General features: G+C 40.2%; 1 protein-coding gene across 1 annotated transcript in view; it reads right to left on the bottom strand.

Annotated features, from left to right (window-relative positions):
* Positions 1–15,114, bottom strand: part of LOC104635833 (guanine nucleotide-binding protein subunit alpha-14) — an 88,766-nt gene extending 73,652 nt beyond the window's left edge. Inside the window, exon 1 of the mRNA XM_075740899.1 lies at positions 14,858–15,114. Within this exon, the coding sequence (XP_075597014.1) occupies positions 14,858–14,978 (121 nt within the window). The 5' untranslated portion in view covers positions 14,979–15,114. The remainder of the gene's footprint in view (positions 1–14,857) is intronic.
* Between the last annotated feature and the right edge of the window lie 2,007 nt (positions 15,115–17,121).

The raw sequence follows: 17,121 nt of genomic DNA, 5'->3' as shown, positions 1-17,121 counted from the left end.
TTCTTGTCCTTTTTGAACACCAGAGTGACATTGGCTTTCCTCCAGTCCTCAGGCACCACTCCTGTTCTCCATGACCTTTCGAAGATGGTGGAGACTGGCATAGCAATAACATCTGCCAGCTCCCTGAGCACTCGTGGGTGCATCTCATCAGTGCCCATAGATTTGTGGAGGTCGAGTTTGCCTACATGTTCTCTAACCTGATCCTCCTTGATCAAGGGAAGGTCTTCCTTTCACAAGACTTTCTCTCCTACCTCCAGGGTCTGGGTTTCCTAAGGGCTGATCTTAGCAGTAAAGACTGAAGCAAAGAAGGCATTCAGTAACTCTGCCTCCTCTGTATCCTCCATCACCAGGGTACCCACCTCATTCTGCAGCAGGCCCACATTTTCTCTAGTCTTCCTTTTTATGTATTTGAAAAAGCACTTCTTGTTGTCCTTGACTTCCCCTGCTGGTTTTAATTCCTAGGTAAAATAAATACTAGTTACAAAAACTAATTACTTGGTAAAACAAATACTAGTTAGGAATTGCAGTCTAAGTCTAAAGCACACTCAGCACAGCGGAAGCCATTCAACTGCTTTATCCAATGCTAGATATGTACTTGCACAAATCATGGAGTTAGGATAAAATTTACTTACTGATCTCCTGGAGACTGACCCTAATGAACTGTCAAATGATCAAAACCACAGCCTGATTACAGCAAATGTTACTAGCAAAGAAGTGCTGAGCTCCAAAATGCCCAATAGCTCTTCCAGAAAATAATTAAAAAGTAGACCCACACAACAGTATACTTGGTCATATGCACAGTATTTTCCCCAGAAGGTAATAAAAGACTGTCCTGGTTTCAGCTGAGAGGGTTCATTTTCTTCACAGTAGCTGGTATGGGGCTCTGTTTTGGATTTGTGCTGGAAACAGGGTTGATAATATAGAGATGTTTTTGTTATATGGACCTGTTGTTGTTGAGCAGTGCTTACACAGAGCCAAGGCCTTTTCTGCTTCTCGCAGCGCCTTGCCAGCGGGATGGCTGGGGGTGTGCAAGGAGTTGGGAGGGGACACAGACAGGACAAGTGACCCAAACTTGCCAAAGGGGGTATTCCATACCATGTGACATCATGCTCAGTATAAAAGGGGGGCTAGCTGGGGAGGAGCAGCAGCATTTTCCAGGATGCGTGGCTTGGGGACAGCGCAGTTTCCGGACGGGTCTGAGTGTGCAGTCTGTGTTGTACGGTCCTTGGGTGAGAAACTGCACTGTGTATCACCAGTTTTGTGTACTTGGTAAGTACTGTTTAGTTTTGTTTTCCCCTCTCCCTTTGCTATCCCAGTCCTCATACCAACCCACCAGGTCTTGCCTTTTCTTTCCCATTCCTCTCCCCATACCAATGTGGGGGGGGGAGGAGGAGGGGGGGAGTGAGTGAGTGGCTGCGTGATGCTCAGCTGCTGGCTGGGGCTAAACCACGACAGAGATATACAGTACCCTAATCTGTTCCAAAGCAGCAAAATATTAGACCTCTGTGATTAAACTACTACATGTTTTTTATGCTAGATACTAATAGTATCAATACACATTCCCCCTATCTATCTCACCTGTTTTCATAGTTCATAATTCAGAAATGTTTGAGTTAAGGTTTGAAACAAGCCAGTGAAATACTGTACCAGCATTCCCTTCCCATTATCATCATTCTCTATTAATCCTCTATACACCAGCAATACTGTTTTGTATTTAATGTGTGTACCTCTAAGCTCAAATGTGTGAAATACTTTACATACATGATTTGCAAATAAAAGACAGCAAGTACTAAACAGGCTCCTCTGTTTAGTCTGCATTTCACAGAGCACCCGCTGTTTCTCCACATAGACAAATAAAATACTCAAGTAACATGCAATCCCCAAAAGATCCCTTGTTCATCATTCCCAGTGCTTAAAATGGGATTTTCAAACATCCAGGTATTAAAAATAATTAGCTGATGAGAACTGCAGGATTGAAAGTGTGAGGGACTACCAAATTAAACATTGTTGAAGACTGCATTGATAAAGAACAAGAATAAAACCCAAGACACAATAGTGCAAAATAAAACAACTTCAAATTTAAAATTATTTTTTTCTAGTTTTACAGAGATAAGTACATCTCATTAAAAAAAATTCTGCTGCATTAAGTTTAAAAGTACTAAATAGTACTTTGCATGGAGTACAATAGCAGACTATTTTATGTTAAAATTAAAAACAATTTTGTAAGAAACTGCTGCCCTTTAAAAACATACCCATTTAATGATTCATTTTATTTAAAAAAATGCACCCTGAAGGAAAATAACACTCATGTCACCTGAACATCTAAATTCATTGGGCCTACCCTACTGACACTATATAGAAGACATATTCCTAAATTTGTAAGAACTGGCTTTAACTCACGTATCTGGAGTTTCAGAACATAAACAATTTCAAAATAAGAGCAGAGGTTTGAAATCTCTCTGTCTTATGTGGTAACAGGATGGTAGGCAGGTCTACTCTAAATGAACTGCCATCCTGATATTTTACAGGGCCTCACTACTTTTGCATGGGAAATTATGACCGTTTTAATCTCAGGGACAGACTGCCAGTGCTCGGGTCAGTTCATAATTCTAAGCAACATATGCGCTCCCTTTCTTCTTTCTCCTAGCAATAAGAACTGGACTTTTCAGGTGTCATTTTACAGCAACCTGCTGATACAGCTGTGCTTGGAGGTGACAGTACACATTCAGATGGCAAGAACTGCGCTGTGACTGGGAGAAAGAAAAAAAAAAGAAAAAGGAAAACCTACAGTACATTAATGCATATGCAGAGAAGAGGTCTGGCAACTCTGCACTATGGGATTGGCAGGAACTCCTCCCAAATATAGGTTTGCAAACTCCTTGGTTTTACATCCATTAGGCCACCATTTAAGAATTTCAGCTGGAAACTAGGGCCCCTATGTGTCTGTCAAGTAAGGGATACCAGCTCCTGCCGTGGAGGTTACATCACAGTATCACAGAAGGTGCTCTGTCAGAAAAAAACACAGGCTGACACGTGGCTTTCAGATTGTCAAGTAGCAATAAAACAAAGTTAAGTATAAAAGCTTCCTGCTTGGGTAATGAATGCCAAGATTTTATACAAGACACATTTTCATTTCAAACACAAAGCTAGGAATTGTGAAATGGATATGTCCTAAGGGCTACAATGAATTGTTTGGCCTTTCCTACCAAAGAAACTATATCAGGTTGGGAACTTACTTGCTTTTTAAAATATATACTATGATTATGGACAAGTGCTTGGCACAATTACTTGGAAATATTTAGGTCTAAAAAGTATTTACTTGTAAGTTGTTTTGGTTTTGGTGGGGGTTTTGGGGTTTGGGTTTTTTTTTAAAAGCTTATTTTATGACATATTTTTTAGTTAGTGTTCCACGCAGTTTCCAACCAGTAGCTAACTACAGGTATTTCCAAAATGCTCTGCATAAAGATCTAATGCTTTTTCAGCAGAAGATGGGCACAAGTACAAGCACTAGGAAAGTAATCACATTTTACAGAAATTAACTACAGGAGACCTGGGACTAGCAGTGGAACCACAAAACATTACATGTATGTAATACACATAGAAACTCATTCTTCATTTTAATTTAAACATTATTTTACACTAATTTTTCTTCCACGGAATACCTTCATTTGCTATCTTCAAACTGAAGGTATCTCCAACAAGCTATTTCAGCTCTAGCTCACTGAGAGAGAAAAAGGTGTCATCATTAAACTAATACTTTCATAGTAAAAATTGTCGTTTCAGTACTGAGGAGCATTACTACTGAGAAACCCAGCAGAATTTCAATAATGAAATATCTCAATGTATTCCTGAACTTTAATAAATTTTTATTAACTCATATTTAGTATTCATTACAAGCACACTCAATTTTCTCTCAGAAAGTTGGACTGTTTTGAAAAATAATTCTGTAAGCTAAATCCAACTTCCTAACATAATCACATTGAAATTACATAATGATGAGAGAAGATAATTACAAAGAACAGCAGTGTCACTGTGCACAAAGGTTTTTGCAAAAATCTCCTGACCTGTGCCACCATTGTAGAAAACATCGCACAGAAAGGATAGTTTTCAAAAGAGAATCCTGTATTACCTGCCGAGAGCTCTGCCTGCAGAAAGAGCATCAGTGCTTTAAAGTCTGAAACTGAATATGCAATATGATAGACAGCATTGTCTCCCACAATATCATTCACACCATTTCTACCTCTACTGTAATGAAAAACACAGAATGTTTTCACATTGAAGGAATCGATTCTTACCAAAGCTGCTTCATTCCTATTAATTTTTGTTTTCATAACTACAGGCTGGGGGCGATAAAATTGCAGGTTAAATAGAACCAGTGTAAATATATTTGAAAGAAACAAATTTGAGTTTAATTTAAAACACATATATAGTTACCATTACTACCATGTGGTACCATAGTACCATGAACTATGTTGAGACAGCAAAGCCGACTCTCCCCAGCCACCAAAAAAAAAACCCAAAAACCGATAGCAATTCATTTTCAGGCACAGGCTATTTTCCTATTTACAGTTCAGAACGCTATCTAGAGAAAGTTAATCATCCCTGTGTTATTTCATATGATGACTTTATTAGAAGAGTATGAGTATTAGAAGATATGTACAAAATAGTGAGTAGTCAATCAACTGGAAAAGGACAGCTTTTTAAAAGGACATTTGACAACGCAGAAACAAAATTACAGCTAATGAAACTGGCCTTTATGTTTTGATTTTTGTTTAAAAGCATGTATACTTAATTTGTACTATTTGAGTTAAAGAGGCCTCAAATTTAATTTTCCTAAAACCAAACTTAAAAGAAACAAGATATACACACATTATCAAATCTTGCCCCTTTTTCCTTATGTTTTGGACAAAACCTCCTAACTCTAACATATCTAAAACATGACTATTGCTGTGCTAAGCAGAGACTGGAAAACACTACGTAACTATCTTTTTACCATTTAACATTTTTTTCACACTGTTTTTGATAATATGTGCTTTAAGTGTACATGTTTTAAGTGGAAAGTGCCCCCTCTCTGTGCTCTGTCTTCAACCCATGTATCAGTGAAAACTTTGCAAATAGAAGTGATGGGAAAATAATTTGAATGTTTCCTATGTTGCAATTATCACTCTGGGTTAACTACGCAGCAGTGGAAACTGGAATGTCCAAGAAATTGTAATATCACTCTATGACTCTGATGTACAGCTTTTTCATAACGGGCTGCCATATGCTGGCACATTTGTTTTTCAACTGTATCTTACAGCACTTTCAGCGCTGACATTGCAAACTGCTTTCCATAGGAACTGATGGAAGACTTCATATGCACAATATTTCAGTTAAATAAAAGCAGATTACTGTCCCTATTTAACAAAGAAAGAGTTCTAGTCAACAGTCAAACACCAAGCAATATATCTGAGAAGTGGAAAAGGGCAAAGGTAGAAAACCACACTCTGACAGGCACACTGAAAAGTTAGCTTACTCTTTCAAGAAATACTGCAAATAAAGTTATATGTACACTTCATAAAAACAATTTACACAGAATTTTATACAGGCAACAGATGTGAGGCAAAGCATAGTAACTACAGAAAAGCATTAAGATACAAGGCAGCTCAAAGTTTAGCACAAAGTTTAAAATACACAACCGACAAAAGTTTGAGAGCTACTTGCCAAGTTTCAGCAATTAAATATGACCTAACTTTTCACTTTTTTTTCTTCTGTCATCTGCTAAGAAAAGAAATCAAAATCTTTCTTCAGAACCCTGTGATCTAACCTGATCACAGGTTAGATCAATTTACTTACTGAAAATAGGGAAGTATTTGGGTAAAATAGATTAGTAGTTACCTGTTATTTACCAGTAATTTCTTTCCTCAGATTTCCTATGCGCTTTATTGTAATCAGATTTTAATTTTATAATAAGATTTTATTTACTTGAATCAAATTTTAACTTGCTAGGCATAAAATCAACGTCCATTACTTGGAGAGGTTTTCTGTTTATGTAGTGGGAAAAAAAGTGACTTGTTGAAACAAAACAGACTTTGCTAAATATTTTTTTGACAAAAATGTGTGTTTAATAGTAGCTATGAATCAATAAACATGTGGAACAGCCACCCTTAAACTATGAAAAGAAGGTAAAGGAATAGCATACAGCAGTCCTTGCCTTCTTTGGGTACTTTCATTGGTTCTAAGTTATTCTGGAGGTAAAAGGGAAGGCAGCCAGCTAGATATATGAGTAATGAGTATTACACAGATTATTAAAAAACAGCAGGTCATCATTTTATCAGATCTAGTTAAACCATATGAGCAAAATACCATCATGATATTACAGGGCAATTTATGAATATATTTGAACAGTCAAACAGGTCATTCACTGGGAAAGGGTTAGTATTGAAGTCATAACAAGGACTGCATGAATCACAGCAAATTGGATAAAATGAACATATGCACTATTGAGTTTCCTTTGTGCAAATGAAACCATTTATTGCTTAGTTCACCCAGTTACTGCTGCTCAGAGAGAAATTCAACCAAGAGTCAGGCTTTAGTTTTAAGCTACAGTTCCTTGGTGCTTCAAAATCAAAATCTGCAATGTATAGGCTCCCACATTCACTTACCTTAGTGCAGTGCCCAGTGCTTCATACATGGTGGTCCTGCATAATGGGGGAGCTGTGGAATCCTGAGCACGCACTTTAAGCTAGTCCTTGTGTTTCAGTTTCAAAGCAGAAAGATATACTACTTGATTTACTTCTTTCCACTAATATTAGGCAAAAAAGTAACCTATTTTTGTACAAAGAACAATGAAGCAAATATGGTAAAAGAAAGTAATCTGAAGGCAATCCTAACAAGAATCACTTAGCAGTTAATAGAAGATTTAATGGCATTGTCATTAAAATACAATTGTTCATGTCTTCATTCTTTCTCTTGTAGAGAGGTAGAGATGATTACATTATACTGCTCGCTAACATCCCTTTTAAGTAAAACAATAATTTCAGAAAATTCTAATTTTGTCTTGCCTGTTATGCTATTATTTCCTTTGGAAACAATGCCAGATGGAATGAAATGAAAAAAAATATCCAATTATCTTCCTTTAGTATACCAGTCACAGAAAAAAAAACAATTGCATTTTCTCCTTTATTCTGTTCTGTTGCTTTCTTCAAGGAACATGAAGGATGAACATTAGCTATCTCGAAAAATGATGGCACACCAAAAAGCAAAAATGCTCAACCGTAAGATGTCACTTTATAGAAGAATTACAGGGATGCCACTTTATCCCTTTCAGTGGATTACCCTTTTGGGACCTTACAAAGGTAGCAAACGGTCTCAACAGATCATGTCCTCATCTCCTCACTACTGATCTCTGCCCTCCCAAAGTAATGCTTCATGGGTTTCGTATACCTGTGGGTTTTGTATACCATGTAATGCAAAACCAAAGGCAACAAAGCCATGCGATCCTTTTCCTCCTCAAAGTATTATGCTTGTTTTGTTACAACAGCTGCTCCTAGTTGTCTAGTAACTACTATCCCTCCGAACATTAAAAAGAAAAAAAATTCTTTCATGTTTTGATAATGATGGCATCAACTAGAAACACCACAGTGAAATTCTCCCAAAATGAAGAACAGAGCATACTAGAGCTAGAAAATAACTGGCCTTTTCAACTAATACCCAGTGAAGACAAAATATGTTTTTGGCATAAAGCACTGGCATTTAATGATCATTTTGCTAAACTTCCAAACAAAGGAATGTTATCTTAACACAATCCTTAAAACATTTACAAGTGCATAATCATAATGTTGACAGAAAGATTTAAATTGTTCTATTCAAAGAGCAGAAAGGCTGTTTTAATTAAAAGGTACATGGGGAGAATTAATTATCATTCGATAGCTTCAACATATCTTTCTCAGAAATAAAATCCAGTTCAACTAAAATTACTGTCTTGTCACATATACTGATGGGCAAAAATTTAAGCAAAGGCTTGACTTAGTTGTTGTAAATTATGATGAGTTTTGCCACCCAGCATGTTCATCCAGGGACTAGTCTACCTTCAGCCCTGCAAAATCAGGTTCTCAATAATAAAGCACATTGAGTGCTTCTAACTTAAAAAAGGATGCTACCTTGATCCAACTATCTGTAATATGATTCGGAAATAATTAAGAATGAAGACATATTTGTATAGTGATAGCGCTATTCTTACATATGCTTACATTATCTCTGGAATTCATGATGCCAGTCAGCCACGCACAATGCAAACAGTTTGTAAATATTCTATCACTGCTCATCATGATGAAGCTTGTGGCTACTGAAATTGATTTGTATCAAGTACTTGCTCAGATTGGCTGCTAAAGAAATGGATTATCTCATCGACTCTTAGGAACCATACTGTATCATCAGAATCTCAAGACATAACAGCACTTGTTCATTGCATCAGTTTTCGCTAGACTCAATTTTGGGAATCCTGTGTTAGCAAACTACTAAAACAAAATGAACAAGAATTAATGACATTCATGTCAAAATATTATTCCTTGAACTAAGACAGCCTCCTCTCTTTGCATCTATTCAAGTTAGATTAGTTTTACACTGTTTCTTCTTGGTACTAATTTTCAAACAGATGATAGGAAAGAAAAAGAACGAATTTACCAGGTAGATAAGCAGAGGCATTCCTCAGCTTTTTATAAAATCTGTTCACGGAAACCAAGACAGATACAGTAAACATGTCTGACAAAGGCAGGCAGACAGCTTGGAGGAGGAAGGCTGCAGAAAAGCAAGCAATCACTATCACATATGCCCTCATGACCTAGGATATAAGCAGTCCTGTAGTGCACATATCTGGGGAAGGTAAAACAAGAGCCATTATTGCCAGTTAACAGTGTGGAGCTGAGGCACAGCAGCAGTTTTTTCTCGTGTCTGTATTTGCAATGAATTATGGAGTTTCACAGGCTAATATGCCTTCCCTGACTGTGCCCTCCAATGCTACATGATGTTCAGGTACAGTCATGCTCACTAATTAACTCAGCTCTGTCTCAGCTCTTAGGTTTTTACCAGCCTTTCATTCACCACAGACAGATGTGGTTACTGACAGTAATAAAAATGATGCATAAAACCCACATTCAAAATGGAAGACCAAAACGTTTCTGGTAATTACAATCCAGTGAGAGCTGCAGCAGAAAACTGACAAACCAACATGGAAGGCCATTAGGTGCTGAGAAAAAAATCCTCTTCACTCTAGACGCTCAGTCTTGCTTCTTTGAGCCTATATTAAATCCAAAGATGTTTGTTTCAGATTAATTTATATAGTCCGCTGGTTTAGATTAACATCGACAAATCTACTAAGGACTTTGGTAACATGGACTCTACCATGACTAGACTAGTATGGATATATTTCCATACCTTTCTTACTTGTGCAAATTCAAATCAGTTTCATTGTAGACTGGTTTCTTATTCCTATGCTACTACTCAGAAATAAAAATTTGTATTTTACCGTATCCATGGATGTCAGCCTATTCTGTGCCATCAAAAAAGTTAACTGTGCTGACACATCTAGAACTTTCCTATTCTCAGAGAGATTAATTTGTGCTTCCTGTAGAAGTGTAATTACTTCTTTTAAGGAAACAAAAGGTCCAAAGAGGTGTCTTGCTACTGCAATGAATGCCACAATGCGCTTCATCTACCTGTATGGAAGTTCCTGGTTCAATACTGTATTGAACAGTGCTTCTGTCTGCACACCCGACTGTAAATGAAAATGTAAAACTGGACTGTTTCATACTAGATTGTAGCTGAGTATGTTTAGAAATTCATTCTTTTTTGGCAGAACTGGGAAGACAGATCCCACAGAAAGATTCTATCACATATTTCAGAGCATTGTCCAGTCCTTATAATCAGATGAGCCTCCACAGAACTTCCTGCTGCAGTTAGAAGCCAGCCAAAATCTGCACACTTGTGCTCACTCTCTCTAAAAATATACGACACTTCTCTAAAAAATGCATAAAGTAGTGCAGGTCAATTCCCTTACTACCTTAGAAACCCTGAACCGAATGACGGTAGTGCATGATTCAGTCTTACAGCTTCATAATTTCCTCTGTTAACCTTGTATTTTAAACAGGAAAGTTGTTAAGTGACTACAGTATCCCATGCATGACACTAAAGCTTTCAGTAAAGTCTGATTCTGTTTTCTGTTCTTTCTCCTTGCCAAAACATAGCCTAAAATTAAAAAAAAAAAAAAAAAAAAAAAGTGGTTCATAGATAACCCACATGTGGTATGATCAATGTAAACTCTTCCAAGTTCTTAAAAGAAAATGAAGGCCTACAACAGCATGTCTATCAAAAGTGCAATCTTATTCCACTAAAATCTGTCGTGGTCTTGTCTGGTTGGAGATTTTCCTACTTCCAATCAGGAGTCAATGTACTGCTGGTTTACCATCTTTATATATAATTTCTTAAAACTGCTCTGGATTACCGCCCCCAAATGCATCTCTGCATTATACAAGCCCTAGAAAGAGCAGATGTTCTACCTTAACATGGCTTATCACAGAGCACTGGCTCAAACTGACTTCAAACATGACCCCCTCCACACCCGGCCATTATAATGATGCAGGCTGGAAGAAAATCCACTTGACTTGACTCATAGGGCCTTCAGCAGGACCACCTGAGCTTACCTACAGACAGTTATGTGTGTTCATAAGCAGCATTATCTTCCCCATGCTTAGAGGTTTTACACTTAAGTTTTATTCACAATCATAACTTAAATATTTACTTATAAATTAAACTTCTTAGAAGCTACCAGGAAAAGAATACAACATTTGTCCTGTTAGCCACTACATTTATTTCATTTTGGTTTGGGTTTTGTTTTTTGGATTTGGTTTTTTGGTTTTTTGGGGTTTTTTTTATATGCCCACTTCTCCCAGCAACAAATCCCTTTTAATGAAGAGTTTTTAATGGACTCTTTATTAGGAACCCATAATGCCCAAAATGGGGTCCATTCTGCAAAAGGTCTCAGTACTATGGAACAATTTGACCTCTATCCACATCTGCAACCACTCTCAAGAGGGAAACCCTGATGCATTTGACTGGTGGGGCAGAAAACACAAAGGAAAACGATCCAAAAAAAAGAAAAAAGCCCCCAAAAAAGAAATAAGCCAGAAAAAAAGAAAAAACAAACAAACAAAAAAAGGGGAAAAGCCCCCAAAAGGACCCAAAAAAGGGCCAAAAAGGGAGGCCAAAGAAAAAAATTACAAAAAAAAAAAAAAAGAAAAAATGAAAAAAGAAAAAAAAGAAAAAAAAGGGGGGAGTAGGGAACAGATATTCAAGGGTAAAAATGAAAAACAATATTAAAAAAAAGTAATAAAAGCAGCCATTTTCCAATATAGGTCTCAAGAAGAATCAAGATTTCAAAATATATCATACCCCCCTTTATAAGCACTTCACTGACATGCATCTACATAGCCATAGTGAAGAAAATAAAATCACTTATTTGGTTCAACTTGGAAAACAGATGGCTGAAGAGAGATATAACAGGTCTGCAAAACCAGAAGAGGCATGGAGGTAAGCGAATAGGCACTGACAGTCTGCTGTCTCTTTGAAAACAAATACTAAGAGGTTTTAAATAAGAGGAATAGGCCAATCGAAAACAAAAGGACATGGTTTCTGACACAGAAGACAGGTAAGCTAACCATCTCCTGCCACAAAATGCTGTGGATGGCAGAAGGATGCTAGATAAACGCATGGAAGAGGAATCCACTGAGAGCTGCTGAAAACTCAGAACCCCCATGTGGCTCAGGAAGCTCCTGAGACAGGAGCAGTTGGAAGCCGAGAGTGCAAGCTAGGGAAAGGAGGGAAGTCATGTTTATGCCACTCTTGCATCATTCCTTGAAGATCTGGGTTTTGACAACAAAACATTGCTGGATGGATAGTAATCCAGAATAACCACCTTTTTTCTTATCATGTAAAAGACTAAAGGAACCGCTAAATTTGCCAAACAGGAAGATACATTTTTAGTTTTCATTGAACAAACCCACATGCTTCAAATTACACTTTCTAAAGTATATTTGCAATATCAGGATGTACATGGTTACATCAATATTCAAGAAAATATCTTAATTACTACCATAAACAAGTTACTCTTCTTACATTATTACATATACTCGTAATGTCCCACCTACGTCAGAATGAAGTTTTAGTTTGTTTATTGGAACAGGTAGTTTCAAAAAAGGCTTGGTATTCTTCCAAGACCCATGAGTACTGTCACAGATAAGTGCTTTTGAAAGCGTACTGCTTCTTCAACAGGTTTGCAGTCTTTTTGTATGAGTGATTAATACTATTGCTCCACCTGAGGTTTTCCTTGATGGTTTTGCACTGCAACAAGCAAATAAAGTAATTTTTAAGGAAGGAGAAGCTATGATGCAACAAGCTTCAGCAGATGAACACAGACAGTAGTCAAACTTATTTTTGCCTTCTACAGTGTTAACATTACAGTCGCTGACAATTTTAAACTTGGACTCAAACATTGTAATGGACAGGTTTGCCCTCAAAATAAACCTATAGCCTCATTTGACTTTGTGGCTAACAGACACCTGGGATTTCACTCTAATTTCTCCACCAAACCTAAGGCTTAAGCTAGCCAAAAGCTTTCCTTTGAGATAGCTATGAAAAATGTTTTCATCTAAATTAAATCAAGGGTTGGAGAAATCTAGACTCCAGAAGGAAGCCTCTCAGGGCTGGTTGTCCATGGGCTGTCCCCACCATGACCCAACAATGTTGGCCAAGCTGTCCACTGAAATGCAGCCAGGAGTTACCTAAGGACACCATCCTCAGTTAAAAATTTCAGCTCATCTCTGATACGAAGGTATACAGTTTCTCGATGCAGCAGCTCCTTACGATTTGCCTACTAGGTTCTATCTTTCCATTTACTTTCCTGCATCTTTTACTAAAATCACAGTAAGAATCTGGTATATCTTATTCAAAAACCTGTAACATTATGCTTAACTACAAACCGTAAGTATTATTTGTATATTTTGCTTTATGTTCCACCAACAAACCTTACCAACAATTCTTCCAGTTGTTGTGCACAACATACAATAATCATAGTTGTAGAATGCTATACATAGCTGGAGAAGCTGTGTTTTACACACCAGAATAATAATGTAAGTTTTTTCATTTGTGGGTTGTTGGGGTTTTTTTGTAAATCCTATGTTTTTTCAAAACAAACTGAACTGTTCTCATGCTCACCTGTTTTTCTGGTAAAAATAGTAAATGAATACAGAAAAACACCCGTGGTGTTTTCAGTTAAAGCAAAGCAACTTTGTGCAGTATGTGATATCCCAAAAGCAAAGAAGAAAGTGTGAAAACAGTAAACATTATAACATTTAAACTGCTTAAAGGTAGAGCATTATACTGAACAAAAGTAAATTGGAACAAAAGTTACTTCACAATCTTTCAAGATGTCAGCAGTACAGATTAAACATTGCACTAGAACAGTTTTTAACAGACAATAATTATTTCCTATAAATAATTACTGTAAAATCCAACAGACATCAGTTTAGACTGTTGCATCAGTCAGCCACAGATTTCTACACAGGCAATAGGCAAAGGCAACAGCAAACCAGACATACGGCACTTGAGGGTGAGTCAGTATTTGGGGTTTTCAACTTTTTAAATCAGTTCATGTTAAAATAATTTTGTAATTCAATACTGAGAGTAGCCTGTTTAAACTTAGTTTCAGATCTACAGTTTTGTTCAGTCTTCCTGAAAACTTACTGTTTTAAGCCTGGTTGGTTATTTGGTGAGGTACATTATGCAAGCTGCTACATCTTGACCCATCTGCAGCAGAGATGAAGGCAGAGTCTAAAGGCAGGGAGTTAGCACTGGTACACGGCAGCATGAGCTCATCGACTCACTGCACTACAGACAGACTTCTCTGGCACTGGTTACAGCAAGAGAAGATGTTCCCACACTGGGAGCTTTGACGCCTGAGATCTTCTGCATCAAGCTGTTTGGGCATAAACAGCTGTCACAGAAAAATAAATCTTTCCTAGACTAAGACTACTTCACCATAGCTCAAGATTCTGTATCAGATGGTTTCAAGTTTCTTGTTCTCTTTCAGCCACTGCTGTGGGCTTAGCTCCCCCCACTCCTCACGCCAGTTGGTATCAGAGCAGCAGGAACTCTATCTGTAGGTGTGCTTGGCATCTACGTGGAGCAGCCACAGCTAGAAAGGCTTAAAGCTGTTAACTTCCTCTGCACTAAAGCTCTCACTGACACCTCCGCCAAGCTCAATTACGACCAGTGAAACAGCACTCATTGAAAAAGTCAAGTGGCTGATGTAAGAAATGATGCACCAGGAGAGATGCTCTGAACGGAAGCATGCAGGCAGGGCCAGGCAGGCTGGTACTGCCTCTCCCCGCTCCTCACCGAGAGGCCTTCAACATGGTGCTGGGGACACCAGTGCAAAGAACCACTGTGCTCTCCCAGCCACAGGACAGGCCACACATCGGAGTAAGGCATGTAAATACCGTTTCCTGAGCTTGCCAGTCACACCTTACCACAGCATCACCGTATGTAACACCATGGCCTTCTCACAGTGCCTGCGCACCTTTGGGTTTGGTTTGGTTTCTCTCGAAAGAAAATTGCCCAGGCAGCAACGCTGCGCGCACAGGGCTATGAAAATCTGCCACTCCTCCCCAGCCCTGCCGCACGCAGGGTAGCGCCGGCTGAAACTTTTGGCCACTGCCTGCACCGGCAGGAGACCTCCAAACCAGCAGAGCCCCGCAGGGACGAGGTGTCTCCCCGCTCCGGGGCGGGCAGACGGGCGGGCGGCTCGGCGGCAGCCCGCACTCACCCAGCAACAGCAGCTTCAGCTCCCGGCGGGCGTCCCGTTTGTCCCGGCGCAGCTGCCGCTCGATCTCCGCGCTGATGCGCTGCGACTCCTTCTCCTCGGCGGTGAGGCAGCAGGCGGCCATGGCCACCGGCGCCTCGGGCACCCGCCGCCGGAGGGGAGCGGAGAAAAGCCGCCCCCCAGCCGCGCCCCGCCGCAGCGAGGGTCTGCCGCCTACCCCTCCCTCCGTCGGAGGGGCCGCGGGGCCGGGGCAGGCAGGTGCCGCCTCCTCCCACCGGTTAACGATTGCAGGCGCGGCCTGGCCGCTGCTCCGGCGGGGCGGGAACGACCCTCCTCCCGCAGCGCTGGGAGCCTGGGGAGGCGGAGAGGGCTGCAACGCGCCGAGGGGCCCGGGCCGAGAAGCGAAGGGAGCCGGTTACTTAAAAACAAAACCCTTCACACGGGCACATGCGCGTACAAAACCCCCCAAAACAACTGAAAAAAACACCGCAGAGCCGCGCACAGCCATGGTTGAAAGTTAGGAGGCCGGAGGGGCAGGGGAGGCTGGCTGCCTTCAACGCGCCTTCGGCCGCCGGAGGGCAGAGGGGCGAGCTGAAGGGTCATACCGTGCCCGGGGATTTCTTTCCCTTCTCCCACCTGCCACCTTTGTCTCTCGACGGGGACAGAAGCTGTGAAAGGCAGGTGGACATGCCTGCCTTTGGTGCCGGCTGGTTTTCATTGGGGATTTTTCTTGGAATTAGCTGTATTTCACCCCTTGCTTACGTAGGTGATTGAATCTAGCATTTAACTTAACTGGCTCCTACTTTGTAAGGAATGAAATCTTTCACGTCTAAGTCATGCCTACAGCAGTAAAGCTAGTATCCTTCAGAGCAGCTAAGAAGCATTGGCACCGGGCTGGTCCAGGTGCCCGCTGGATGTCCGGGGAGCCTCCGGTATCCCATGGTAACACAACAGTTTCTTTGCTGCTCCTGCCTGCTACAAGTCGTTCCAGGTCTGTGGTAATACAGGTACGTAGCAATTAGCAGCATTATTACAAAACGCATATTCGCTATTCCTTAATATAGAAAACACTGGCTTATTAAAGAACAATTATTACCATCTCCTTTGAGGAGGACATGGAACTGCAAGCAAGCTGCTCAACTACTGTAGTACCAAAGAGAAAGAGCTACATAGTCACTTGTGCTAAAATTACAAATATAACTCTGCTGAGGGTGGTCAAGGTGGAAACTCCTTCAGGCTAGAGATTCCATGGCTTCAGGATTTTTTTCAGTTCAGGCCCTTCTTCTCTGGGCAGAATCACCTCCATAGCTGTTTTAGGACACATCTGCTAATGCAGCACTACAACATACTCTGTGTTCCAGAGTCTGAGATGCATTTATAGATTTACAAAAAGTGGAGAAGAATATGATATTTCTAACTCTACTGAAGGTCTGCAAAATCAGCCCATGATTTAAATCTATTTTCAAGGTTATTTCAGGTGTACAAAGCATTTTTTCTGGTTTTCATAGAATCATAGAATGGTTGGGGTTGCAAGGGACCTCAAGATCATCTAGTTCCAACCCCGCTGCCATAGGCAGGGACACCCTCCACTAGACCAGATTGCCCAAAGCCCCATCCAACCTGGCCTTGAACACTTCCAGGGATGGGGCATCCACAGCTTCTCTGGGCAACCTGTTCCAGTGCCTCACCACCCTCACAGTAAAGAATTTCTACCTAACAGCTAATCTAAATCGACCCTCCTTCAGCTTAAACCCATTACCCCTTGTCCTGTCACTACACTCCCTGATAAACAGTCCCTCACCAGCTTTCCTGTAGGCCCCTTCAGGTACTGGAAGGCCGCAATTCGATCTCCCCGGAGCCGCCTTTTGTCCAGGCTGAACAACCCCAACTCTCTCAGCCTGTCCTCACAGGAGAGGTGCTCCAGCCCTCTGATCAGCTTCGTGCCCCTCCTCTAATCTTGCTCCAACAGCTCCATGTCTCTCCTGTACTGGGGACCCCAGAGCTGGACGCAGTACTCCAGGTGGGGTCTCACAAGAGCGGAGTAGAGGGGCAGTTGGGGTTTGGTTTGTTTTTTTTAAGGGGAGGGGGAAAAGAAATATTTATTGCACAGGAGCTAGAACCTCAAGTTTATAATAACACCATGTATGCATTAAAAATTATTGAAGTTTTTTTTCCCCTCAGTTTTGCTTTCTCTGTACATGTGTTCAAAGTTTCCTTAAAATTTGATTCTTTACTTTGTCATCCTCCTATCATTTTTTTTCCCTACT

This window comes from Balearica regulorum, chromosome Z (assembly GCF_011004875.1).
Source record: "Balearica regulorum gibbericeps isolate bBalReg1 chromosome Z, bBalReg1.pri, whole genome shotgun sequence".
In the NCBI taxonomy this organism is placed as follows: Eukaryota; Metazoa; Chordata; class Aves; order Gruiformes; family Gruidae; genus Balearica; species Balearica regulorum.
This window is presented reverse-complemented; position numbering and strand designations above follow the sequence as displayed.